The sequence below is a fragment of the Stenella coeruleoalba genome (assembly GCF_951394435.1).
Source record: "Stenella coeruleoalba genome assembly, chromosome: 17".
Classification (NCBI taxonomy): Eukaryota; Metazoa; Chordata; class Mammalia; order Artiodactyla; family Delphinidae; genus Stenella; species Stenella coeruleoalba.
Genome location: NC_137163.1, coordinates 68,097,473 through 68,124,993, shown reverse-complemented (window position 1 = coordinate 68,124,993; position 27,521 = coordinate 68,097,473). Strand labels below are relative to the sequence as shown.

General features: G+C 36.2%; 1 protein-coding gene across 2 annotated transcripts in view; it reads right to left on the bottom strand.

Annotated features, from left to right (window-relative positions):
• ARFGEF1 (ARF guanine nucleotide exchange factor 1) overlaps positions 1-27,521 on the bottom strand; it is a 137,502-nt gene that overhangs the window by 65,927 nt on the left and 44,054 nt on the right. For both annotated transcript variants that reach the window (XM_079902340.1, XM_079902341.1), the window contains exons 2-7: positions 20,167-20,197; positions 19,486-19,642; positions 18,339-18,485; positions 16,718-16,897; positions 10,254-10,530; positions 7,257-7,367 (exon numbers count right to left, since the gene is read on the bottom strand). In XM_079902340.1, coding sequence (XP_079758466.1) covers positions 7,257-7,367; positions 10,254-10,530; positions 16,718-16,897; positions 18,339-18,485; positions 19,486-19,642; positions 20,167-20,197 — 903 coding nt within the window. The remainder of the gene's footprint in view (positions 1-7,256; positions 7,368-10,253; positions 10,531-16,717; positions 16,898-18,338; positions 18,486-19,485; positions 19,643-20,166; positions 20,198-27,521) is intronic.

Here is a 27,521-nt window from a genome sequence, read left to right as displayed (position 1 = left end):
AAATAAACTTACTTTTTGAACTGAATGAACTGGTTCTAAACTTCGTGTATACATTTAATGAAATGTATAAAAAACTGATGGGGAGGGACTTGCACTATAAAGATCAACATATACAATAAATTTAAAATATTTTAAAGAATTCAACACTGGATAAGAATAAACAGCTCAATGTGACTGTACAGAAAACTCCAACACAACCATTTTGGATAAAAGTGGGATTTCAAATTAATTTAGGAAAGAAAGTATTATTCTAGGTTATAACTAGCTATCTAATCTCATACCAAACGGAAAAATAAATTTCAGATGAATTAAAAATTTAAATTAAAAAAATGAAAACAAAAGTATTAGAAAAACATGGTATGGTAGAATATTTTTATAATCTTAGGGTGGTAAAATCCATTCTAAGCAAGACAAAAACAAAATCACAAAGAAAAAGGCTTTATTTGTTAAATTTTTTAGGTATGGTCAAATATCTGCTGAGAACAGTAACAACAGAAGCAAAGGGAAACAAAACAACACAAAGACTGGGGAAAAAATATTTATAATACAATGAACAAGGGCTAATTTCTTAAGATGAAGAAATCTTGAATTAAGGAACAAAAACCCATCAAGAGGGAGGGGATATGGAGATATATGTATACATACAGCTGATTCACTTTGTTGTACAGCAGAAACTAACACAACACTGTAAAGCAATTATACTCCAATAAAGATGAAATACAAAAAAAGAACAAAAACCAAAAAAACTGAATGGAAAAATGGGCAAAAGATAGGAATAGGGAATTCAGAAAAGTATAAATAGCCCATAGACACTCAGCTGCACCACATGAAATTGCCAGTATTTGACCTACAAAAATAATGACTGCTTCCTATGTTTTTACCATGCAAATAATCAAAGAAACATAAATTAAAACAATAAGATATAGTCCATCTATTAAAGTGATGTTAAACAAAGCACTGTATATAAATTTTAAATGTTCATACATCTTGGTCAAGTATTCCTTACCCTAAAGAAAAGTGCAAAATGATATCTATAATATGAATGCTCCATGAGAGCCATGCAAAGCAAAAACTAGTAAACAACCTAAATGCTAGTATTAATAGGAGGTTATTTAAATAAATTATGGACCACCAATATAATTAAGTACAATATGACATGAAAGGAAAACTATAATTTAGTATGTGACAACAGCAGATTATGAAGCAGTAAGTACAGTATGTTCCCATTTATATTCAAATATATGCATTACAGACATGCATGAAAAATGTTATTAAAAAAACTTTTTAAAGAGCAAAAAACATATCAAGGTCAGAAGACTTGGGCAAATAAGGAACTGAGAGAAAATATTTGTAAAATATATCACAGAATCCTAATATAAAAGGATTCTCTGAAATTATAAGGGAAAAAGGATAAAAACCTGACAGAATGAACAAAAGACATGAATAATGACTCCCTAAAAAAGATATACAATGGCCCTCAAACACAACAAGATATTTAATTTCACTCGTGGAGAAATGCAAATTAAAACCAAAGTAAGATACAATTTTCACCTGTCAGGCTGGCAAAAATTCAAAACCGTAAACTCCACTGGGAGCTTGGAGAAAAAGGCACTCTTGTATGTTGCAAGTAAGAGTGCAAAACAATACAACACTTATGAAGAGAAATTCAGCAAAAGCTAACATACCTTCACATTCATTTACCACTTGACCTAGTAATATTACCTCTTTGAATTTGCCCAGAGGATCAATCTCCACAAATATGAATACAGATATACATGGTTATTCACTGCAGCTTTATTTGTAATAGCAAAATACTGGAAACAACCAAAGTTCCTGTCAGCAGAGGACTGGCTGAATAAACATATACCCACATAATAGAGTATTATGCAGACAGCCAAAAGAAAAAAGATTAAGAGAAATCTCTATCAACTGAAATAGAGGGATTTCTAGTACATATTAGGTGAAAAAAGGGGAAGACACAGAAGATATACAGTGTTCTATCAAAAAGAAAGAGAAATAATCATAAGTATTTGCTTACTTCTCTGGGGAAACACACACACACACACACTATAAACCTGGGGTCCCCAACACTGCCCCCCACAACACCCCAGGCCACACGGCACGAGGTGAGTGGTGGGTGAGCGAGCGAAGCTTCATCTGTATTTACAGCCGCTCCCCATCGCTCGCGTTACTGCCTGAGCTCTGCCTCCTGTCAGATCAGCGGCAGCGTTAGATTCTCATAGGAGCGCGAACCCTACCGTGAACTGCGCATGTGAGGGATCTAAGTTGCAAGCTCCTTATGAGAATCTAATGCCTGACGATCTGACATGGAGCTGAGGCAGTGATGCTAGCACTGGGGAGTGGCTACAAATAGATTATCATTAGCAGAGAGGTTTGACTGCACAGAGACCATAACGAATTAATTGCTTACAAACTCATATCAAAACCCTATCAGTGAGTGGCAAGTGAGAACAAGCTCAGGGCTCCCACTGATTCTGCAATATGGCGAGCTGTATAATTATTTCATTATATATTACAACGTAATAATAATAGAAATAGGACTTCCCTGGTGGCGCAGTGGTTAAGAATCCGCCTGCCAATGCAAGGGACACAGGTTCGAGCCCTGGTCCGGAAGATCCCACATGCCGCGGAGGAACTAAGCCCGTGTACCACAACTACTGAGCCCGTGTGCCACACCTACTGAAGCCTGAGCACCTAGAGCCTGTGCTCTGCAACAAGAGAAGCCACCACAATGAGAAGCCCATGCACCGCAACGAAGAGTAGCCCCGCTCGCCTCAACTAGAGAAAGCCCACGTGCAGCAACGAAGACCCAACGCAGCAATCAATCAATAAAATAATAATAATAGAAATAAAGTGAGCAATAAATGTAATGCGCTTGAATCATCCGAAACCATCCCCCTGTCCCGGTCCGTGGAAAAATTGTCTTCTATGAAACCAGTCCCAAAAAGGTTAGGGACTGCTGTTATAAACTACAAGCTTATGAAAGTCGTTACCTATAAGGCAGGTCAGCAAGGGGAGAAATGGAAGGAAGAGTTCTCTAAGTATTTTATATAATTTTTACTTTGAATCATGTAAATGTTCTTCAATTTAAAAAGTTAAATCAATAAAAATAGTTAATACAAGTAACTTCTGAACACAGTACTCTCTTCATCCTTAGTAAAATATATTCTAAGGACACATATGATTGCAAAGAAATCTGAACTTTAATTAATCAGCTTGTTCTTGGTAATGGCACACTGTTTCTGCAAATTTAGGTTTTCACTGTGGAAAAAGAAACACAAGAATGAAATGCAGGAAGATGAAGAGAAACCTTGTGGTGCTGGATGTGAATTGGAACTAATAAGATTATCTTGTGATTGTATATCTCCTGTTTCTGTCCACTGGAAAAGACTAAAAGTAATAACACCCCAGTAGCAGTGAGCATACCTAGTACCTAGGCCTTGGTCTCTAAATACAATTGCCCAGTAAAAAGAATAAGGACTCCTAAAGAACTTGTTGATTCCAGGGCTGGGACAAGGGAAAGCTGAAGGTGAACCTAGAACATCTTACTGTTCCAGAAAACAAGGAAATGCTCAAAGACAATGCAATCACATCAAAAGGACACAGGGGCTGGCTTGAAGAGATTCCCACTGGCCAGATCAGGAACAAAAAATGATGACAGTAAAGGATTATAACACACTGAATAAAGGGAGGTGCTCTTCTCCATATAAAAATGTTGATTAATATTAGAATTATGAAATCACTATATTGCAATCCATGTAATATCTAAGGATCATCAAGGGATTTTAAAACCAGTAAGTGAATGGATCTTGATATGATCTCAAAGTATCACTCACAGATTACTTATTAATTATAAAGGGGAAAATGTTCCCTTACAATGAAGAGAGCTGGTGGTCATCTTTAACCAGGTGATCAAACATTATCACCAACAGGGGGTAACTTAATTATGCACCAATTTATATGATGTAATAAGAAATACCAACATTACCTATGCAGTATTTTTGCCAAGTATGTTTACTCTAAATCAAAATTAGGAAATCATCAGATCAATTCAAACTGTGCAACATTCTGCAAGACAATATTACACTCTTAAAAATAAATGTTATGAAAGATGGAAAAAAAGGCAAGAGGACTTGTTCTCAACTAACGAGACCAAAGAGACATAATCAAATGCAGCAAGTGTACCTAGAATGGGTCCTGGACTAGAAAAAGAAAAAAAAGGATATAAGAAACACATTTGGGGACAACTAGGAACACTTTAAAGTGTATTTATATTAGATATTCTTAAAAGAGTGTTACTTTTCTTAGGTGTGAAAATGGAATTGTGGTTATGTATGAGAATGCCCTTATTCTTAGAAGATATATGCTGAGTTATTTTAGGGGTAAAGCGTCATGTTGTATATAGCCAACTTTCAAATGGTTCAGCAAAAACAAAACACACACACGGGTCTACTTAAAGACAAGTAAAACAAATGTAGCAAAACTGTTAATAATTAGTGATCTAGAAAAGGACCTACAGTTTTAACTGTACTGTTCCTTGAACTATTCTCTAGGTTTGAAAGTTTTCTAAGTAAAAAGCAGAAAAATGAAAGAACTTTCACTTCACACTCTGTATTCATATGTATTAGAAACTGGCAAAGGACCAGACAGTAGCCATTTTAGGCTTTGCTGGCCATATGATCTTTGTTGCCACTACTCAACTTTACTTTTGTAGTGCAAAGGCAGCCACTATAAGCAATACATAAACAAATAAGCATGGCTGTGTTCCAATAAAACTTTATTTACAAAAATAGGTAGTGGGCCAAATTTGGTTCATGGAACATTATTTTCCAACCCCTAATATACATTATAAAATTTTAAGAGAATGTGTGGATACCTAATACTTTCTTTCTTCCCTTATTATAAGTTTATGGTTTTTTGAAAAATTCATATTCCCCAAGACCATGCTCTCTTCTTTAGCCTCTACACTTTCCCATTTGGTAATCTACTTCAAGTACTAATTTTAACAGAATGACTCCCACCTATAACACCTGCCTTGATTATCTCTTAGGCCAGAGTTCTGTATTTCCATTATATATTTCATAAACATTTCCACATGAATGGCACACCTGATGGTCAAATGCAATGTCAAAATAAAAATTAGTACCTTTTTTCCCACGCCAACATCTACTCCAATAATTCTACCAATAGTACTACCACCCACTTACCCATTTAGGCTCAAAAACTGGGAGACTGCCTGTGCAGAAAAGAGCTAACATAGCATGCCTGAGACTGCCTATCCTTAGAAAGGCCTGCTTGCAAAGTTGGCTCTTGGCTGGAACCTTGGAATTTACACTTCGGGAGGATTCTCACTCTTCCCAGAACCAATAAAAGTGGCTCACTGTGCCTCAATAGTTTGTACAAATAATGTGGTTTATACTGGAACACCAGCTTTCCCTCTGGGAATCTGGAATTTTGGTATATGCAGATAGAGAGTGCCTATACCACAGGCTCCCCCCAAAAACTTGGGGCACTCAGTCTCTAAGGAGCTGCCCTGCTAGACAGCACTTCATAATTCAATGCCTGAGGAAATTAAGAGTTTCCCATGTAACTTCACTGGGAGAGGAATCCTGGAATTGTCCACCTGATTTCCTCCAGACTTTGCCCCATACGCCTTTTCCCTTTGATGATTTTGCCTTGTACCTTGACTCACCACATCACAGTGGTGAGTGTAACTATATGATGAGTCCTTCTAGTGAATCACCAAATCTTGAGGTAATCTTTGGGATTTTTGACACAGTTTTCATTCTCTCTTTCACCTAGATTTCAATCAGTTGCAAACTCTTCTTGATTCAACTTCCATTATCTCACTTCTCATTCACTTTTTCCTCTCTATTTCCACTGTTACTGTCCTATTTAGGTTTAGATTACTGCACTGGTCTTTCACTGGACTTCATATTTCCCTACTTAGCTTCTTAAAACATTATTCTGATTACTTCATTTCTTAGTTCTAAAATCTTCAATGGTAACTTATTCTCTCTTAGAACGAAGTTCAAAATCCTAAAGCTGGAATTTATAACCATCCATTGGTTGGCTCCAAACTACTTTTTCAAACTTATTTTCTACCATATGACACCACATACTCTACACTTCAGCTAAAGCACCACCTGCCAATTCCCAAATCATTCTCTCTAGAGTTTAGCTAACTGTTTCCCATACATCAAACACCACTCCCTATACCTGCGTGAGTATCTATACAGTCTAAGTTCAAGTGTCACCTCCTACATGAAGCCCTCCTGGATAATTTTAGCCAGAAATACCCATTCTTTTTTTGAATTTTAATAGGATTTTAGCTATTTCTTTCTAATGACACTTATCTTACATTCCTATACTCCAGAACCCCTTTCCTCCAGAGCATGGTCTATTTCAGATAAACGTTTGTGTCTCCTTACAGTGCCATACAATTGTATGTGCTTCCTAAGTATTCGTTGAATGAAAAGATGAATGAAAAATTAAGAATGCAATCATGAATACTTGCTTCTAGTGTTGTACTAAAGAAGGAAATATATTCTTAGAAATGACATTATAAATGGAAATTAGGCATGGCTGAAATAGTACTATTCTCATTCAAGAGCCACACTGTACATTTAATCATATTTCTAGAAGTACATGTAGCAAGGTACTATGCTTAGTCCTGTGCAAGATACCATGAATTAAATAAGCTTCAGTGGATTGGTCTCAAATCTAATCCTATCTATAATAATACTGTTCACAAGAAGTGTGAATGAAACTCCTATCAAACTTTAAAAAATTTTTATAATACAATCCATATGATAGGATCTGCCCCTGTATCAGCTATGACTTGGGTCATGATAATAAAGGTATAAGAAATCACGATTTTTCCGAAGATACAAAATACTAAAAACCAAATCAATTTAAACATTTTCTAGTTTATAAAGTTTAACACGTTTAGGAGGAAGGAAAATATACCCTTGCCCTTCTCCCAGCAAACATAAAAACAAACAATGAAATGGTAATCAACCTTTTTTTTAATGGGGTGGGGAACAGTGGGTTTTTATAAACAGATTATAACTGAAACTGGAGAAAAAGGAAGTACTCATCTATAATCAAAGAGATTTAAATATTTTTCTACACACAATTTTTGCCTTTTCTGTTTTGCACATTATAAAATAGTCCCCACAGTCACATGAAATAACATAAGACAGAATAAACTAATTTCAAGTCAAATATGCTACCTCCAACGATGACGTTCACCATTTCTTCTACAATGCTCTGCACAATGTCTCGTGGCTTTTCCTCACAGTCATGGTTTTCGCCATCGTATAATACATCATTTTTAGATAATGCTTTAAAAAAGAAAAATTCAAGAAAACAGTATTTTAGTTTTTTGGAAACTTTTACTAAACATTTATAATGAAAAAAATCTAAGAAATTAAGAATAAAAGAAAAAAACAGATATATGAAACTAGAAGCAATTACATGTTAAATCTTCAAAACTTTTAACCAAACCATATTTTAAAATGTTTTATCATTAAGTCAATTTCAACAATGATTCGTTTGACAAGCTATTAAATGACTATTCAACTTAAATGAGTTTTCTAGATTATTCCTTTAAGAACCAAAACTTTTAAAAGTTCTGAATGAAACATTTCTAACATGTCCCACACTGATCAAATAATATTAAATGTAATTAAAGCTTGTTTTGATTAATTAGGCTCACCAGTAATAACAAGCTCATCATTGTGCTCTAATATAATGAGGTCCTTGAAGAACCAGAGACTGGGCTATCTGAGCTCTTCCTTACTATTTTTTCCCCAACATACTCCACATATCCAATGTAAAACTAAATTTAGTAAGTAAAAAAGAATTCATCTCCCAATTTAACATTAATCAAAAACAGACATAACTACCAATCAGAACTTCTGAACACACAAGAAACTAATAAAACTTGATATTCCCAGTCAGTTTGTAGTGACTTTTGCAGATAAAAATACGGTTTCCCCGGGATTTTCTGAAATGCTGAAAATATCTCAGGAAGGCTCAGTTGGCACTTTATGATGCTTTGAGATCTGGGTCCCTGTTCTGGGAGCCACTGCCCTACAGCAAATGGCCTCAGACTGCATGTGAGCTTATGGTGCTACTGTCTACACACACCCCGCAACTCACACCACTATGAAGGACCACTACGTAAAACTCTGACTTCCACAAGTCTGTCCTCCCTGTTGTTCACTGCTCCTAATCTACTGTTCGCTGCATTCTACAAAATACTGAATGTCACAGGAGAAAGTTGATAAATAAGCACGCCAAATCAGTAACTTCATTTTATAGAAAATTCAAATACAACAGCATTTAGATTCTTCTGTGGAGTAAAAACATATAAATGTCTTGACATACAATCTTTCCATCTTTCTTAAATTTTGTATTCCTGCACTCCAATTGGCTAAAGTTACCAAGAGTCTAAAAATTAACAATTTCAACATAACTAAATATATATAGTCACTAAAATGTGCACAAAATGATTAGCAAATCGAGTCAATTCTCTTATAAATTATCTAACAGAATTAGAGTAACCGTGAATAATACTTATTACACATGGGAAATGATTATAGAAGTTAACTTTTATGTCCAAAGTCACACAGCCAGTAAGTGAGAGAGGTGTGATTCAAAGCAGATAATCTAATTCCAGACCACGCACTCTCACCCAACGGCTCAGAAGCAAAATTTTCATTTATATCAGCTGTCGAGAGAAAAACACCTTTAAAAATCACGACTATCCCACAGGAATTATGTCTTATTTATAGTGCTGTATCTTAAAAGGTACCTACAGTGGTACCTACTACACAGTAGACGCTTCCACCCCTTGGGTCTTGGTCTATGTTGTTTCTTCTGTTAGAAAACTCCCTAAATTTTCTGGCTAGGCAATTCCTTCCCTTATCCAAACAAGATTCAGCTAAAGCAACACTTTCTCTACAAAAGTACTTCCTAACTCTCCTCAGCAGAATTATCTTATGCATGCCACTTGCAGGATATTTATCACATTACACCTCATTTATACATGCCTGACCTTCCAGGCAGACCATGAGTACCCTAAGAGCAATGGCTACACCTTCATCAGCTTTTTTAACGCCAAGTCCTAGCACAGTGCCTGGGACACAGTATGCTAAATCAATATTTGCTGAATGCACGGATGAAGAAATGGAGGAATAAATAAAGTTCCAGCCTTATTATAGATTAGCTCTTTGAACAGCTCCTTTATAAGCTTACAGTTAAAGTAGGGGAAATTTCAGCAAGGGCAGGCTAGAAAAATGTAAATCATATAGGCAGTATGGATTCATTATTAGCTTGAGTACTAGAAATGCTTGGTTTATCAAAACTGTCCCCTTTAAAGTAAATGCTAAATAAAGTACTCTTAAAAAGAGTAAAAAGGCACCAATTCATGACACTGCTGATGCTCAAACCACTGTTATGTTATGGAAAAGATGTGGTTAAAGAAAAAAATCAAGAGCTGAAAATATACTATAGAAGTCTTTCCTCAAAGTAAAGTAAAAACACAGAATTCAGATGAATTGTAACTAAGCCCTAACCATCCTAGTTCTACAAAACCACACTGGAAAGGCAACAGAATTTCCATCATTTTTTTGACACCAAGCTAAGGAGGAACAAAGGGAAGAAACTCATTTCCTGGCAGTTTTATAGAACAGCTAAAGCTGAGAATAACGTTTGGGGAAAAAATGACTGCACGTGATTATTTTTAGAGAAACACATTTGTAAAATAAATAAATGCAATTTAATTTTTGTAATCTTGTAACCTTTTTCTTATAAATTTACTTAGAAAAAAACACAGAGAATATCTAAATCTTATCGATTATTACACATCAGGCTATAAAAATAAATATTTTTGTATGCCAGGTGGTTATTCAAAAGATATCTTTTCATATTTAATTTCAGTCCTTTTTTTTGACAATAGTACCTTGTGATCTTATAATGATTTCCTAAAATTTTCAGTCACATTCCAGAAAACTTTACTAAATAAATAGGTCTCCTGTTTGCTATGAACTAATTTTAAGAAAACTTTATCACCTAGGATGGACAAAGTCCACAATTACCACAATGTGCCTGATACCCATTAAGTCATATCACCCTTTCCACGTTTCTTTACCAAAAATGCCCTCCTACATTCTTCCCCCAACACACACCTCCCAACCCCTGCAACCCCTTCTCAGAAAGATTACTTTCGGCTGCAGCTGCCTGATCAGCTTCAGTCTGTTCATTTTCTGCACTGGAAGTATCAGATCCATTTTCAGGTTCTGTATCATCCTGAAGGCTTTTATCCACATCATGTGAATGGGGATCAAGGTCCCCTTCATGTTCCTGGGATATATGATCAACAGTCTGAGGTGGCAAATATCTAAGTTGAGGTGACTCAGGCTCATGATGGCTTACTGGAGACTGCAACAGATGATGATGCTGTCGATGCCTTTCTTTTTCCATTTGTTTGGCTTCCTGCAACTGGAAAGAAAGAAAATAATTGCCAATATTAGCAAAATAAGTTGTTTAAAATTTGGAGGGGTAATGTTATACTCAACTATAAATCCTTCATAGGAGCTGCCACCTTGTCTCTAGGCTTAGAAATTGTGGTCCATCAGAAATAAAAAACTAAAACATACTGAAAACGAAGAACAACAGGAAACAGTGGTTACTTCTTAGGGGGATGGAATTTGGCAAACAAGAACAGAGATGGAAGTCTTTCACTATATCCTCTTGTCATTATTTTTGGTGTTTGAATGATGTAAATGTATTACTGAAACAAAACAAAATTAAAAACAAATTAATTTTTAATAACCTTAGAATGATAATTGGACTGTTGCCAATGTAACAGTAGATTTACCTAAAATCAAATAAAAGCTTCACTAAGGGAGGAAAAAAGTGGACAGGGAAATAAAATACACACACATTCATTTTTACTTATATATATAGAAACAAAGTCTAGACATTTACACAAGAAACTAGTAATAATGGTTACCTTTGGGGGTAGAAGTTAGGAAATGACTGAACTGGAAACAAGAGTGGGAGGGAACATTTCGGTGTGTACCTTTCTGTAGCATGTTCTCATGTCACCTTGCCAAATATCTTTTAATTAAAAAATAATAGTTACACTTTATAAAATTACGAGTACTTAAATGCCTCTGCCCAATCAGTCATCTAATAAGAATGAAAAAACTATAAATGTTCCAGTTTTATTTTAGGAGACCTAAATTACTATGTACGTAATACTACGTGTAAAACTGGCTCACTTACAAGATGCTAAAAACAGTAACAATCAAGATCACAGGGTTTCATTTTTTGGCACTTTATTGCTTTTAGACACATCTCTTTTGATCCTCATGACCTAATAGGAATCATTCTCACAGAATTAATTTCCACAAAGATAAATATTTTACAGTGTCAAACATGAACATTTCCTATTCCTAGTAATATTCTAGGTTATGCAGAAATATCAGAATTAATCATATGAATTTATAAAACAAATTTGAATTAAAAGATTTAAATGCCCAAAAGGTACGAAAAGACTTATAATCTGCAATGATCTAAGTCCCTTATTTTACAGATAAGGAAACTGATGGGCATGACTAGTTGCACACAGTTGGAATCAGAAGAAACTTCTCAGACTTCTCAAAGCTTTAGGCCATTCATGAGAAAGTCCATTTCCAAATTAACAGTGAGGAACCTTTGACTTGCAATCCAATCTCACCCTCAGCCTAACTTCAGCTAATCCGTACCATGGTTTAGTAGGGCAAGCACATGCTTAGGAATTACAGACAAGCATAATGTTGAATTCTAGTTTTTTCTACTTATTCCAGAGTTGTATAAACTCTAGAAAGATCCTTGGGAAAAAAGAGGAACTTAACTTTAAACATTTTCTATACACTTTCATACTTTGTAGTAGGGTTTCTCAACATCAGAACCATTGACCTTTGGAACAGATAATCCTTTGTGTTTTTTTTGTTTTTTTTTTTGTTTTTGTGTGTGTGTGTGTGTGTGTGTGTGTGCGCGCGCGCGCGCGCGCGCTGGGGGAGGTGGAGGTTGTCCAGGGTACTGCAGGGAGTTTAGCAACATCCCAATCCCTATCTCTAATGGGTAGAAACCCATTACAGGTTATGACTCACCCCAGTCATGACAATCAAAAGTGTCTCAAATATGGCTTGGGGGGCAAAACCACCTCCAGTTGAAAACCACTGTTACAGAGAAAGAAATTAGCATCTTCTCTTGAAATAATTTTAGAACTGAACACTTTATAGTGAATTTTATTTGGGAAGGAGAGGAAAAGTTATCAGCTGTATATACGAATGAATTAGACTTCTAGCTTAGAATATTTTAGCAAATGTGGAAAATTATTCTGCCTTGCCTTTTTAATTTTCTCTCTTCCCTTTCTGACTTTTCTAATTATCCATAGCACAGAACTAATATGCCTCATAACATGAAACATGTTCATAGCCTTTATCATAACTCATTTGTTATATATTTATTTGTGTGATTATTTAAGATTCATCTTTCCCCTCTATGTCTGTAAGAATTCTGAAAGTAGTGGTGATACAGTGCTGGTATTTTGCCCAGCACTGTACAATTGAGAACTAGAACAGTGCCAAGAATGTACAGGGAATGTAGTAAAATTTGCTGAACAAGTCAAACCGATAAAACTTATACTTCTATTAAAAAGTGATAAAATTTCATTCACTTCTTCGAAAAAAAGCAGCAAAACTATTATATGTGGTTACAAAATATTAGCAATAATCCAATGTCAATACATAGGAGAGTGACTGAATAGACTATAGTACATGCTCGAGTACTCTGCATCTATAAAGAAGAATGAGGAAGATCTAAGGGCGATATGGAATGCTTTCCAGGACATACTGCTAAGTGAAAAGAGTATGAAAGAGTATCCAGAGTACGTGTGGTAGCCAGCCTTTTTAAGATGGCCACCAATGATCTCTACCTCTTGATTTTCACTTCTTTGTAGAGTCCCCTCCCACACTGTGCCAGGGATGGTCTGGGTGATCTTTTTTTTTTTTTTGAACATCTTTACTGGAGTATAATTGCTTTACAATGGTGTGTTAGTTTCTGCTGTATAACAAAGTAAATCAACTATACATATACATATGTCCCCATATCCCCTCCCTCTTGCCTCCCTCCCACCCTCACTATCCCACCCCTCTAGGTGGTCACAAAGCACTGAGCTGATCTCCCTGTGCTATGTGGCTGCTTCCCACTAGCTATCTACCTTACATTTGGTAGTGTATATGTGTCCATGCCACTCTTTCACTTCGTCCCAGCTTACCCTTCCCCCTCCCCGTGTCCTCAAGTCCATTCTCTACGTGTGCGTCTTTATTCCTGTCCTGCCCCTAGGTTCTTCAGAACTCTTTTTTTTTTTTAAGATTCCATATATCTGTGTTAGCATATGGTATTTGTTTTTCTCTTTCTGATCTACTTCACTCTGTATGACAGACTCTAGGTCCACCGACCTCACTACAAATAGCTCAATTTCGTTTCTTTTTATGGCTGAGTAATGTTCCATTGTATATATGTGCCACATCTTCTTTATCCATTCGTCTGTCGATGGACACTTAGGTAGCTTCCATGTCCTGGCTATTGTAAACAGTGCTGCAATGAAGACTGTGGTACACGACTCTTTGGGTGACCACTTCTGATCATAAGGTAGACAATGTAGCTTCTGCCTTGTTCCTCTCTCTCTCTCTCTCTCTCTCATTCTCTGCCCAATGAAGGCTTTAAATGACTTCAGCCCCAGCTGATACTGTGATCCATGCAGCCAACTGCAACTTCATGTGAAATCCAAGCTACAACCACCAGCTAAGCCACTCTTGGATTCTGGACCCTCAGAAACTGTGAGAGATAAGCAGCTAAGCTGTGAGTTTTAAGCAGCTGAAGTTTGGGGTAATTTGTTATGCAGTGACAGATGACTAATACAGTATACTACCTTTCATATAAGAAAGGTGATACATGAAACCATACATGTATCTGCTCATTTGTGCTAAAGAAATGTAGAAGGATAAACCATAAACAATAGAGATTAGCTACATCCAAGGAGTACAAAGAAGGGAGGAAGAGGACTGGAGTGATAAGAATGAGGAGTATTTCTGTAGAGCTCTAACTCTTTTTTTTTTTTTTTAACATTTTTACTGGAGTATAATTGCTTTACAATGGTGTGTTAGTTTCTGCTTTATAACAAAGTGAATCAGTTATACATATATATATATCCCCATATCTCTTCCCTCTTGCATCTCCCTCCCTCCCACCCTCCCTATCCCACCCTTCTAGCTGGACACAAAGCACTGAGCTGATCTCCCTGTGCTATGAGACTGCTTCCCACTAGCTATCTATTTTACATTTGGTAGTGTATATATGTCCATATATACACTACCACTAACTCTTAATTCATAGTAGTGTTTAACAGACTCAAAAAATAAGCAAGCAATTAAACCAGAACGTGAGGAGTACTGAAACGGAAAACAGGCAGTAACAAACGAACTTAACTGCATTATAAAGTAATAAAATTATCCTGCTGAAGTGTATGGAGAAGAACAGAACTAACCTAAGTAACTTTGGAAAATAATATTTTGAATGGATACTATAAGGCTAAAGACAAAGAAAAAAACAAAACCCAATAAATATAAATGCTATAATGTACCTAGTAACTTTGCTTCTCACAGTGTTATAAGTAAGCAATTCTAGGCTTCCCTGGTGGCCCAGTAGTTGAGAGTCCGCCTGCCGATGCAGGGGACACGGGTTTGTGCCCCGGTCTGGGAGGATCCCACATGCCGCAGAGCAGCTGGGCCCGTGAGCCATGACCGCTGAGCCTGCGCGTCCGGAGCCTGTGCTCCGCAACAGGAGAGGCCACGACAGTGAGAGGCCCGCGTACCGCAAAAAAAAAAAAAAAAAGTAAGCAATTCTAAAACTACTATATGTGTGTAATAGGCCTGAACAAATAATGTATCATAAAAAATGAAAGCCTTATTTCTCACTGTTTAGAGAAAGTTACAAATAAGTAAAGGGAGAAGGCTGAAATGAACCCTGTGGTACTGGCCTGGAATCAGAAGCATCAGTATGAACACAGCTTTTAAGACATACGGATGGGTAGTCACACACGGGGTGGGGGAGGTGGGGTGACTGTACACATATGTATTTCCTAGTTCAGTCTGCTGGGAGGGCCTAGAAGTAGTAACATCTCAGCTGCAGTGAACACACCTGGCACTCAGATCTTGGTATCCAATTACCATTCTCCAACTGAAGGAGCCAGGGCTCCCTGTTTATGTGTCTACTACTCCAGCGGGGAAGCAGAGAAAATTCAAAATGAGCAGGGAACATCTTGAGATTCCAGAAAGTGAAGAGGTACTAAAAAAAGGTTGGGGGCTATTGTCAAAAGGACAGAAGGCCAAAGCTGGAATAACTGGGGCAACAGAATAAATAATGATAGAACTGGATTATAAAACATAGAATAAAATAAACATCCATTAATACAGATTGATATAAATAAAAAACTGAATAAATAAATAGGAAAGGAGAATAATTCTGGTTAATAAATATAGAAAGAGAGAGAAACAGAAAATCACCACCAGGGAAACACAGCAGTAATAACTGTTGCCAGTCAGATCCACCAATGGATACTCAAATTGGGTGTGGGGGAATATGAGGAAAAAAACAGGATATTTGCATAGTCTGAAAGTATCTCTCCTGAGATATTTATTAAATGTAAAAGAGTAACTTTCCAGTGGAGGAACCTGGAAGATACCACCTTAACTAAGTAATCAGGGTTTCCTTACTTAATAGTACTATACCAGTGTTAATTTCTGCTTCTGAACATTGTAATATGGTTATGTAAGATGTTGCATTAGGAAAGCAGAGTAAAGAGGATCTCTCTGTAAGTATTTTTGCAACTTTTCTCTAAGTTTAAAATCAGTTCCAGATAAAAAGTTAGAAGTTGGTTTTTAATTATGAAGACCTAGATAATTTTTTAAAAAATGATTCTCTAGCTGCTGGTCTCTTACCCTCCTCCCCAAATATATTTCATCACTATAGAAATTTATTTTTTAAAGGCTCAATGAATAAATAATTTTATACCAGAATAGATCAAATTAGGTAACTTGGGGCTTCCCTGGTGGCGCAGTGGTTGAGAGTCTGCCTGCTGATGCAGGGGACACGGGTTCGTGACCCGGTCCGGGAAGATCCCACATGCCGCGGAGCGGCTGGGCCTGTGAGCCATGGCTGCTGGGCCTGCGCGTCCGGAGCCTGTGCTCCGCAACGGTAGAGGCCACAGCAGTGAGAGGCCCGCGTACGGAAAAAAAAAAAAAAAAAAATTAGGTAACTTGATATCTACATTATACTCATCTACTAAGCTTGAGAGCAATAAAAATATCAATTCATAAACACTTCGATGAGGATGATGGCAATCGACATCTTTCAAATTCTATTTCTGAACAATTCAAAATGTATTTTATCCAACGTCACGCAACTCAGTAAGCCTCAAACAAAAACAATACCACAAATCTCCAGTAGGTAAAACTGTAAATGAAAGACATTTTCTTCACAGACACAAAAGATTTCACTATATTTTCATTAAAATCTTTTCTATAGTTGATGCCTGTGGTGTTCTATACAATCTCTCTCATTTTTTAATACTTACTGCTTGGTTTTCCATGCGTGCAAAGATAACATTTAGCATCTGAGTAAGAGTAGCTTTGGCTGTTGTCTGATTGATGAGATTTTTGCTTGCTAGATAGATATTGTAACATGTTCTCACAGCTTGCAGTACAGTTCCTTCATGAATTTCTATGTGTTGAGATGTTACTGCAGTAAGTAAAGCCTTTAAAAAAAAATAGTTAAAGCGATTTTTTTTTGCATCCAGAGTTTCAGCACAGAAATACATTGGTATTTTTGTATTAGAATTAAAAATTGCAGACACCATTACCACTTTAAGGTAATGTATACAGATTTTCTACCTGCCTTAAATATATCATCAATTGTTAAAGTATTTTATGTTTTCCCCATCCTGGTTGTAGTTTCCATATAATCCTCCCAAACCCAAAACGCTAAAAAACCATTCAACTGATTTATTTCAATCCGAGTTTCATTTTAATAGATTATTATTTTGGTCTACTAAACTGCACAGCATTAATACTCTGTCATAGTGTAGCACAGATACGCTTCATATGATATATCTGTTGAACTAGATGTCAACTTGGGGAGGATACGTATTGTGCCCTATTCACTTTCAAATTTTTCTGAGATCTAACTTACAGACTGAACTCAATGTGCTGTTGTTATTACTGTTGAAGATGCTTACAAATGTTTTAAAATAAAGCATTTAAAATAATCCTAAGGTGAATCCTCCAATAAAGTGAACAGCTATAATTTCTGTGAACTGTCACACATTAGGTTACTCAATTTCTCAAAAGCAAGGACTTGTATCTTCTGTCTTTCTATGTTGCACAGTGCTATGCAGGGTCAGCATTAAGCACATACTAAACAAACCACAACTGACATGAAACTGCAAACAACAGGCCAAACTGAATAGCTTTATTATAATTATGACATTTTATAACTTATGAAGTAAATGCAGCTATGAGACTGCAAGGCTCAGAAGGGGTGATAGACACACATAAAGGACACTTCATACATGTAAACAATTTCAAAAGTACTAATAGTACAAGAAAATTTTTACTAACAAATAAACATACCACCACTACTATTAGCAGTAACATTAAAAATTCAATATGTATAGTAGACTGAAAACACAAATGAGTCATTTTTCTTTAAAGGAATTTAATGATCCAGGTGTATCATAGCACAAACCCAGGACAGGATTTAGCTGAGCAGGTTCAGCAGATTGACAGGTGCAAGGGAAGCAGGAAAGCTGGTGCTCAAGCAGAAAGGCTGGTGCAGGTGGGACTAGACTACAAGTGGTCTGACAGTAGTAGAAGAAACTAGAAGGGTCACAGGACCTTGACATGGGACCCTAAAGCTCAAAAGATAGAACCACGTTAGAAACTGGAAAGCTCTGGAAGACTCTGGGGGCCTAAACTGGGGCCTTCAAAATAAGGGATTTGGTAATGAATCTTCTCCTAGTGAATTCCTGGCATTCAACAATAAAATCCCCTGATATGGAGTCTAAAAAGCACCCAAATGACCTCTATTATAGCTGGAAAGCATATAAAATGACTTTTCCAAATATTTTCAAGGTAAAAGGCTTCTGATTTTAAAAAAAGTAGATTATGAATAACAAGTTCATTTTTATAATTAATTACCTTTATTATTTGTAACTGAACTCCTTCATCTGTTTGAGGACCTTGGAAACAGCCACAAATTGTTTCAATGATTCTATCAATTAATTTTTTGCCTGGTGTTGTACTATCTGGAGCATTGCCAGTCAAGTGCCCATAAGCAATAAGTTTCTGAAACAGAGAAAGAAAATAAAGATCCTAATTAAGCTAATATATATATATATATATACTAATTAAATATACTTTCAAATTATGATATACAATTGAACATATGTTAAACTTTTTACACAAAAATATTAAGGTATAATCAAAGCCAAGGCTATACCAACTTTTCCTAAAGAAAGCTTTATTAGCTATAAACGTGAAATTATTTACACTTGTAATAATCACAAAAACAGAAAAATAACCATAGCAAAACCATCAGGCAATACTTTGAGAAAGGCAGGCCTTAGAACTTGTCTCTGGTGAGTTCTAACAGCTTACGGCTTTCTATCCAAACATTACTGATACTGCTTTTGTGAAAGCTATCTTAACACGTTCAAATGACCCAAAATCTTTTTCCAAATTAGGTCTGTGAATATACAGAAGACCATTTCCAGACACTGGCTGCAATAAATCACAGATTTGTTCATTCATCATTACCATTATAACCCTGGAAGGAAGACCTTAGATATTAATTTTTCAGAGAAAACAAGGTCACAAATCAAATGAACTTATCCTTATGTGTGTGTCTCTGTGTGTAAGTAAAACAGGAAGACAGAAAGGAATTTTTCTGACATAAATGAAGGTCAGAGCTAAAGTTTCACAGTAAATATAAATACTAAACTGTTAATATTAACCCACTGCTCCACACAAAACAGCAAGCATCCAGTAAAATCAGGGCAAATAATGAAGTATGTAAAATCAGCAGCAGGTTACGACACTTCCATTATTGATAACCTTATTAAAGATTTTGTGTCTCACTAAGCTATCTAATGATTTCTGCTATCCTTAAACTGGAAACATCTTTTTGCAACTATTGTTTCTCTTGAATATAAGCAACCATTTGGTTTCTTACCACAAAAAGAATAATCAAGGCTTTCATGGAAAATGTCTGAATCATCAATTGTGAGCACTACTTAGAAACACATTCAAATTAGACGGTTTTTGGATAGTGCCATTTCATACATACCTGTAAACAATCTAGAGATGTACTAACTATGCGGGGACACTTGGACTGGCATGCCAATTCAAAGGGCAGGAAGTACTTGTCTGCTTCGATAAAATTTGTCTTTGATTTCACTGGTGGAAGGGTGCTTGATCCAGCTTTTGCTTCTCCATGAGGAGGACTAAATGAAAAAAGAAGAGTCTGATTATAATATCACATTCATCATATTGATGATATACTCACTTTAATTTCAGTTCTAAAAAGCAAACCAGTTTTCATTTTCCCATATTTCATGAGGGAACCAAAGCCCAAAGAAGTTAAGTGATTTGCTATAGGTCATAAGCTAGTGGCCAGAGACATAATTAAATGCAAGAAAAAAATTTTAAATTAATTAATTTAAATAAAGTAATTATTTAGGTTATTAAATTTTTAGTCATCTTTCTAAATATGAATCAAAGTCTTTAAGCAAAGACTTTAAAAGCATATCTTACGGTATTTCAGAAATACCCTTACTTGCTTATTTATGAGACCTTTTTATAAGTAGGCTTACCATTATATTCAATATTTCTCAAAAATCATTTTTTAAAAAATTGATTTTATGAAGACCACATGCAGAAAATCTGCCACACTAAAATACACACGGTTGTATTATTATTTTGGCCAAGACTGACAAGTTTGCAAATTAAGGAAAAAAACCCCACAAACCTCTGCTTTTCAGTTTCCGCTTTTATTTCCTCTGGGGAGGGAAAAAAGAAGCATACATTAGAAAACTTGACAAGGGAAAGATCATTAACTAATTCGATTTGATTACAGGTTTTATAAGTTATTTTATAAATTCTATAAGAAGTTGGGAAGAATGCACTTTCAAAAGAAAATTAGGTACTAGAATTCTGTTGCACCCAAATGTATTAATTTACACAAATAATTCTATAAAAGTATATGAAGAATATACATTAACAACCACAAGGATACGGTAGAATTACAGATGACTAATTCCCAAAGCATTTCCTTTTCTCCAAGTAGCTTTTTGCGGGGTGGGGGGTCAAGTAACTCCTTACATTATCCACAAGTACTAGGATTAAGAAAAGAATAATACGTATGCTGTATTCAAGTGACAACATAGAAGGCACATGTTGGGTTAGGAAAAAAACTCAGTATACCCCCTTTGGGATTATCTCAAGGAGATTATCAGGCCAGGACTATAATTTCCTGATCACGTATATATGTGTTGATATTTAACCAATTTTTCTACTTAGGATTATACAAGGCGCTGCAAATACACACGCTCAATTTAATAGGAAATTTTCCCTTCTGCTGTTTATATCCGTAAGAGATGAGGTAAATTAGATAAATTCTACCTGTAATAGAAGAACCTTAAATTTAATGATAAACTGGGGAATCTGGTTAATTGATTAAAACTGTTTGAAATCTGTAAGAAAAGCATTCACATATAACATTAATAATTACTACCACTGCAGACAACAGTTGCTGGGAACTTACTATGTGCCAAGCACTATTACATGTTACATGTAGTAACATGTTTAAACCTTATAACAACCCTATGAGGTTTGTACTATCATATTTCCATTTTAAAGATTAGGAAATTGAGGCACAAACTTGCTCAAGGGCTGCATGGCTTGGGTGTGTGACTAATCTGGTTTCACCAGGTGTCAAAACTAGGTAATCTAACTCCCAGATCCCGGTTTTTTAAACAACTCTATTACATAGGTGTATCTATGAATATTGAGCAAAATGAGTTAAATTTGGTATTATAAGCAACTTCTACCCATAAATTAATAATTACTGAAAGCTATCTTGGGGGTTCCCTGGTGGCACAGTGGTTAAGAATCTGCCTGCCAAGGCAGGGGACATGGATTCGAGCCCTGGTCCAGGAAGATCCCTCATTCCGCTCGCCCGTGTGCCACAACTACTGAGCCTGCACTCTAGAGACCGCGAGCCACAACTACTAAGCCCACGCGCCACAACTACTGAAGCCCATGCTCTTAGAGCCCATGCTCCGCAACAGGGGAAGCCACCGCAATGAGAAGCCCACATACCGCAACAAAGAGTAGCCCCTGCTCGCTGCAACTAGAGAAAGCCCGCGCGCAGCAACGAAGACCCAATGCAGCCAAAAATAAATAAATAAAATAAATTTATTAAAAAAAGAAAAAACTATCTTGTATGAAGCACCTCCCACGTACCAGGAATTATAGTAAGCCCTTTATAAAGTGACCCTGCCAAATTGTCATTGTGCAATTTATTCATTACCTACACTGTGCTAAGCACTGATGTTCGGTATTTCAGTCTAGTACTCTGTGGAACAACGCTCCTTCCATTTTACCAGTGGTAGGAGTAGAAGGGAGACAATGTGAAAATATTATCTGGGGATATTTAAAATACTACTAAATAAAAGTTCATAATGTCTGATATTTAAGATCTGCTTATGGCTACTAAAATTGTACAGTTCACCAAAAAATGTAATAAAAATAATTTAAATCACTTTTAAAAATATAGTACAGATGAGGGGGAAATGATATATTAACTGCCCCAAATCTTCATAAAATTTTTTAATTTAAAAACATTATTATTATTATTTAAGAAGCTGAGGTATTGCTAAAAACCAGGTAAGGCAGAAAAAAGATGTGATGTAGGAGAAGCAGGGAGATGAGTGACAGTTTTTGCATAAAGTGAATTTCCATTTATACAATAGTTAGTAAACAGAGTATTCTGGTTAAGTAAATAATACATTAGTTAAGAATATCAGAGGTAGTATAACATTTTAAAGAGCACTGTGTTTTGATAACACCTGTCAATAAGATAACCTGTCACTAAATAACCGTGTGACCTTAGGAAACAACCCTCACTTCACTACTTAGAATATATTGTAAGTACCTTTGCAATCACCTAAGACATGGATCAACAAGTATGTCTCACATGCCAATGCCAGCCCATCACTTCTTTTCATACAGCACATGAGTTTAAGAATAGTTTTTATAGCTGAATATTTGTGATCAATTTGATGATAGGGAACACTAACTCTGAAGCCCAATGAAGAATAATGTTACCCCCCTAAAAGAATTCTAGTCTTCTCATTAGTAGACCAGGGTTACAAAATTTATACTCAATTGCTATTATTTTGAATTTCATTAAGAAAAAATGTGTGTAAATCTGTTTTCTCTTGTTAAGTGCTACAATATCCTTGACTTTTCCTCTTGGCCCACAAAGCTCTTTACATAAAAGGTCTGACCTTTGCTCTAAAACACTATGGTTCAAAGGATCCTATAGATTCTATGAACTATTTCATTCTATGATTCCATTATATTTTAAATGTCCACATTTAAATAATCTAATAAAACATACCTAACACAAGCTGAATGTAATTTTTCTCCAGTAATTCATATCATACTATAACATTTATTTATATCTATTTATCTACCTATCTCCTTATTGTAAATTATACAAGGCAAGAACTGTTCAAACTAATCTCGTTTTTTTTTTTACAAAGAAACAAAAAACACTTTAATTCTCAATGTTTCTAATGTTTTAAATTACTTTGCACTAAACATGAGTTTTCCTACTTTTTTTCATTTTCCTATAACATTTTTAACCCAGACTCAAAGAGTGTTTAATGTTTTGACAAAATCTTTAAAGGTCACAGAACTATGACAATTTTTCCCACTGATTATTAACATAGCTTGCATGTCTTCAGCATGCAGGGTTATCTTCATGGTCCTGCAAAATGCTTATATTTTTACAGTCTTCTGAAGACTTGTATTCATCTTAATATACTTCCTTTCAAAGCCATTAAAGGCCACTTAAACTGAAAAAACTGAAAGACACTATCACTAAAAAGATTAAAGAACAAGTGGCAATAGAGGAGCGGTAGAGTAAGTATTTATCAAAATACTGAAAGTAACAATATTACAAACCATGGTATTTTAAAACAAACTGAAAAAAATTTTAAGTATGTAATACTACTTTATATTTGTGCAGCAATAGAGTTTAAAACACTGTTCTATACATTACCTAATTTTATCCTCAATTCCTCACTTTATGGATAAGGAAACCATAGATCAGATTAGTTTAATAATGGCTTCAAAGTCAGCCAGCTGGTAAGTAGTGATCCAGAAACTAGTTTCTCTAGTCTTAAAGTAGTGTATTACACACTACACAGTGTGCTATATTTAAGCAGCCTTTTATTAGCTGATGCAGGTGAACTGAAAAATTCAGGGTAAACATATTGTAGAGCAGTGAGTGGCTCTCAAAGTGTGGCCCCAGGACCAGCGGCATCAGCATCACCAGACAGTACACCAAACGTACTGGCTCAGAAACTACGAGTGCAGAGCCCTACAGTCTGCTTTAACAAGGCTTCAAGGCGATTCTAACAGACAAACAAGTTTAAGATCCATTGCTAGAAGATGGTTAAAAGAAATGAGTGCAAGACAGTTGTGTTTCATCCACTATGTCCACATCCATTTATTGTACCTTTAAGACTTCTTGGACTAGTGTTTGAGCCTATGCTAAAAAGGAATTTCTTTTCAGTTTTCTTAACTTATAATAAATGCCCAGTAACACAGCCTTTGAGGAAACTGCCTCTCTAGTTTAATGAATTAAGGGCTTGAAAACAGTTTGCTTCAGGTTGGCCTTCAACAGTAGAATCAAGAAGTACAGTTGACCTTTGAACAAGGTGAGGGTTAAATTATAATCAGCCCTCCATTTCTGCTGTTCCTCTGCATCCATAATTCAACCAACCACAGACTGTGTAGTACTGTAGTACTTACTACTGAAAAACATCCACGTATATGTGGACCCACGCAGTTCAAACCTGCTTTGTTCAAGGGTCAACTGTAAACTAATTAATTCTCAATTATTAAAGAAAAAACACCCAGAAGAAAAAAAATATTGAAGTATCAAATTAAGAAGTAGCATACTCAAACTAAAAACCACTTGGTGCTTAATTGTGAAATATTTTCCTATTAAAGTCAGAATCATGACAAGGATGACCACAAACAGCAAAAGTTTTGACACTGCTCTGGGAACACTGGATGATACAAACAGGCAATACTGGATGTGATACGGAAAGTCATCACTCTTGAGCTGATATAAGATAAAAACCAGACACTGGGTTTGTTTGTTTAGTGATACTTAGGTTTTTAAACTATGTAGTCATAACACTTAAAACAAACTTTATTATTGAAATTCTTTCAGGAATTCTTTTCTCTCTAGCCACTAACTCCCCCTATCCCTTCAGAACTATTTTTATACAATCTTTTTAAAACCTTATAAACACAACCACTGTATTATATATAGAAGGAAAGATTAAAATTGGAGGAAATGGGTCATTGTAAATTAGCATAAAAGTATAGATTTTCAAGTATTTTGAAAGAAACACAAATTTCATTCCTTTCAGGTACATTAAATTACTGAAACCAAGTATATTAAATTACTGGAACAGCTGATAAGGCACAGGACTTAAGGAACAGGAAAGAATGATTTATTTAAAAAAATAACTGATCATATGCAAGTTATGTACATGACTTACTAAGTATATTAAATATTTTCTCTCATAATATTTTTTCTATCAACTTGCTTAGCAGCTTTCTTTCCTGCACTGACAGTACAAATATACACCTCAAAATGATATTTATACAGAGTCAACAGATTCTATCATCTCTATACCATGCATGATTGATATTACCTCTCACGACACCTTTGGTCTTACAGCATAGCTTGCAGAGCAACAGCACATACTCAACGCAAACTAAACTGGTAATCTAAGGAAACACAAGGTCAAATGAAGAGGTTTTTTTTTGTTGTTAATCAGTTTTTGCTTTTTAATTAATTTATTTTTGGCTGAGTTGGGACTTCGTTGCTGCACACAGGCTTTCTCTAGTTGCGGGGAGTGGGCGCTACTCTTTGTTGCAGCGCACGGGCTTCTCATTGCAGTGGCTTCTCTTAGTGCGGAGCACAGGCTCTAGGCGCGTGGGCTTCAGTAGTTCTGGCGCGCAGGCTTTCAGTAGTTGTGGCTCGCGGGCTCTAGAGCGCTGGCTCAGTAGTTGTGGTGCACGGGCTTAGTTGTCCCGCGGCATGCGGGATCTTCCCGGACCAGGGTTCAAACCCGTGTCCCCTGCATTGGCAGGCGGATTCTTAACCACTGTGCCACCAGGGAAGCCTTCAAATGAACAGTTTTTAATAAATACATTAGAACTTACACATCCAATGTGTTGTCTCCTTCAAAGCCGTAACGGTGGGAGTGTATGCATCAATTACCATAATACTGCCAGTATTCAAAAATATATGTGGAATTCATTGTTTGCAGTTCTCTCCTGCCTGCTTCCTTCTTTTAAATGAATAACCTCACAGAAGGAAAAATTTCTAGAAAGGGAATCAGATTCTAGCCACCAATTAACCCCAACTGGCTTAGAGCCAAGCATGAGTAATGGTATGTGACTACAAAACAGAAGTTCTCAACTTCAGTGCTTCTGTAAACCAATGTCAAATTGTGTGTGCGAGCAGTGTTTTAGAAAAAGTACATAACTCTCATTAGATTCTGAAAGAAACCTGTAACCCAAACTATAAAGATGATACAGGATCAATTAAAAGCAGTAATTTGGATCAATGATGACTATACGTGAAAGCAATTTTAAACAAAATATTTATAAAACATTGCATAAATGTAAGGGAACACTTTGAAAAATAACATTCCTTTGGATGTATATATTCTGCTAGGTTTACTTTTTCAAAGCCAAAACATGTGACTTTAGCATCACATTTCAAACAGTTAAGGATTAAATAAAAATACAGGAGTTAAATACAATGTTACAGTAATCTAAGGAAGAGATAATGGCATGAACAAAAGCTGTGACAGTAGGGATGAGTAAATGTGAATTCCATGGACATCTTGGGAGGAAAAACAGTGAAACAATCTCATTTATCTAGGAGGAGGAAGAGGAGCGAGGAGAGGAGCCAGGGCTTTGCCTAACCGCATAAGAAACGTACCACTAATTTAGACACAAAACGCAGTTCTTGGGCTTCCCTGGTGGCACAGTGGTTGAGAATCCGCCTGCCAATGCAGGGGACACGGGTTCAAGCCCTGGTCTGGGAAGATCCCACATGCCGCAGAGCAACTAAGCCCGTGAGCCACAAGTACTGAGCCTGCGCTCTACAGCTTGCGAGCCACAACTACTGAAGCCCGCGTGCCTAGAGCCCATGCTCCGCAACGAGAAGCCACCGCAACGAGAAGCCCGCGCACCGCAATGCAGAATAGCCCCCGCTCGCCGCAACTAGAGAAAGCCCACGAGCAACAACGAAGACCCAGTGCAGCCAAAAGTAAATAAATTTATATATTAAAACAAAGATGCAATAGGAACAAATATTCAGCTGGGATCAACCAGGAGTTGCATACACAGTGAATATTCACTAATATGAATTAGATGTTCACAGGTACTAAAACGATGACTGCAGAACTGATAAAAGTATGTTAAGTTCTGATATTCTTAAAAACTTAAATTCTGGAAATGGAAGATGCAATGCACAATAACATGTGCTTTGACCCTAGGGTTAAAGGTTAAATGAATATTTGTATACCGTAAGTTTTTTTTTTTTTTTTTTTTTTTTTTTGCGGTATGCAGGCCTCTCACTGTTGTGGCCTCTCCCGTTGCGGAGCACAGGCTCCGGACGCGCAGGCTCAGCAGCCATGGCTCACGGGCCCAGCCGCTCCGCGGCATGTGGGATCTTCCCGGACCGGGGCACAAACCCGTGTCCCCTGCATCGGCAGACGGACTCTCAACCACTGCGCCACCAGGGAAGCCCTACCATAAGATTTTATCCATTGCCATGATTTACAGTAAAAACTGTCACAGGTATTAATGCAATACTTAGTACTCTTTTACACAGCTTAGAAAGTTTACTAATTTGGTATTTGTAACCATTCTGCCCTGAGCTAAGCTAAATTTTACCTTACAGTATTCTATAAAAGGAAACAAGCACCATAATCCAAACTATAGAAATTTTTCCTCAAGTGAATGCACTTTATATTGATATGCACTTTTTAAAAATAA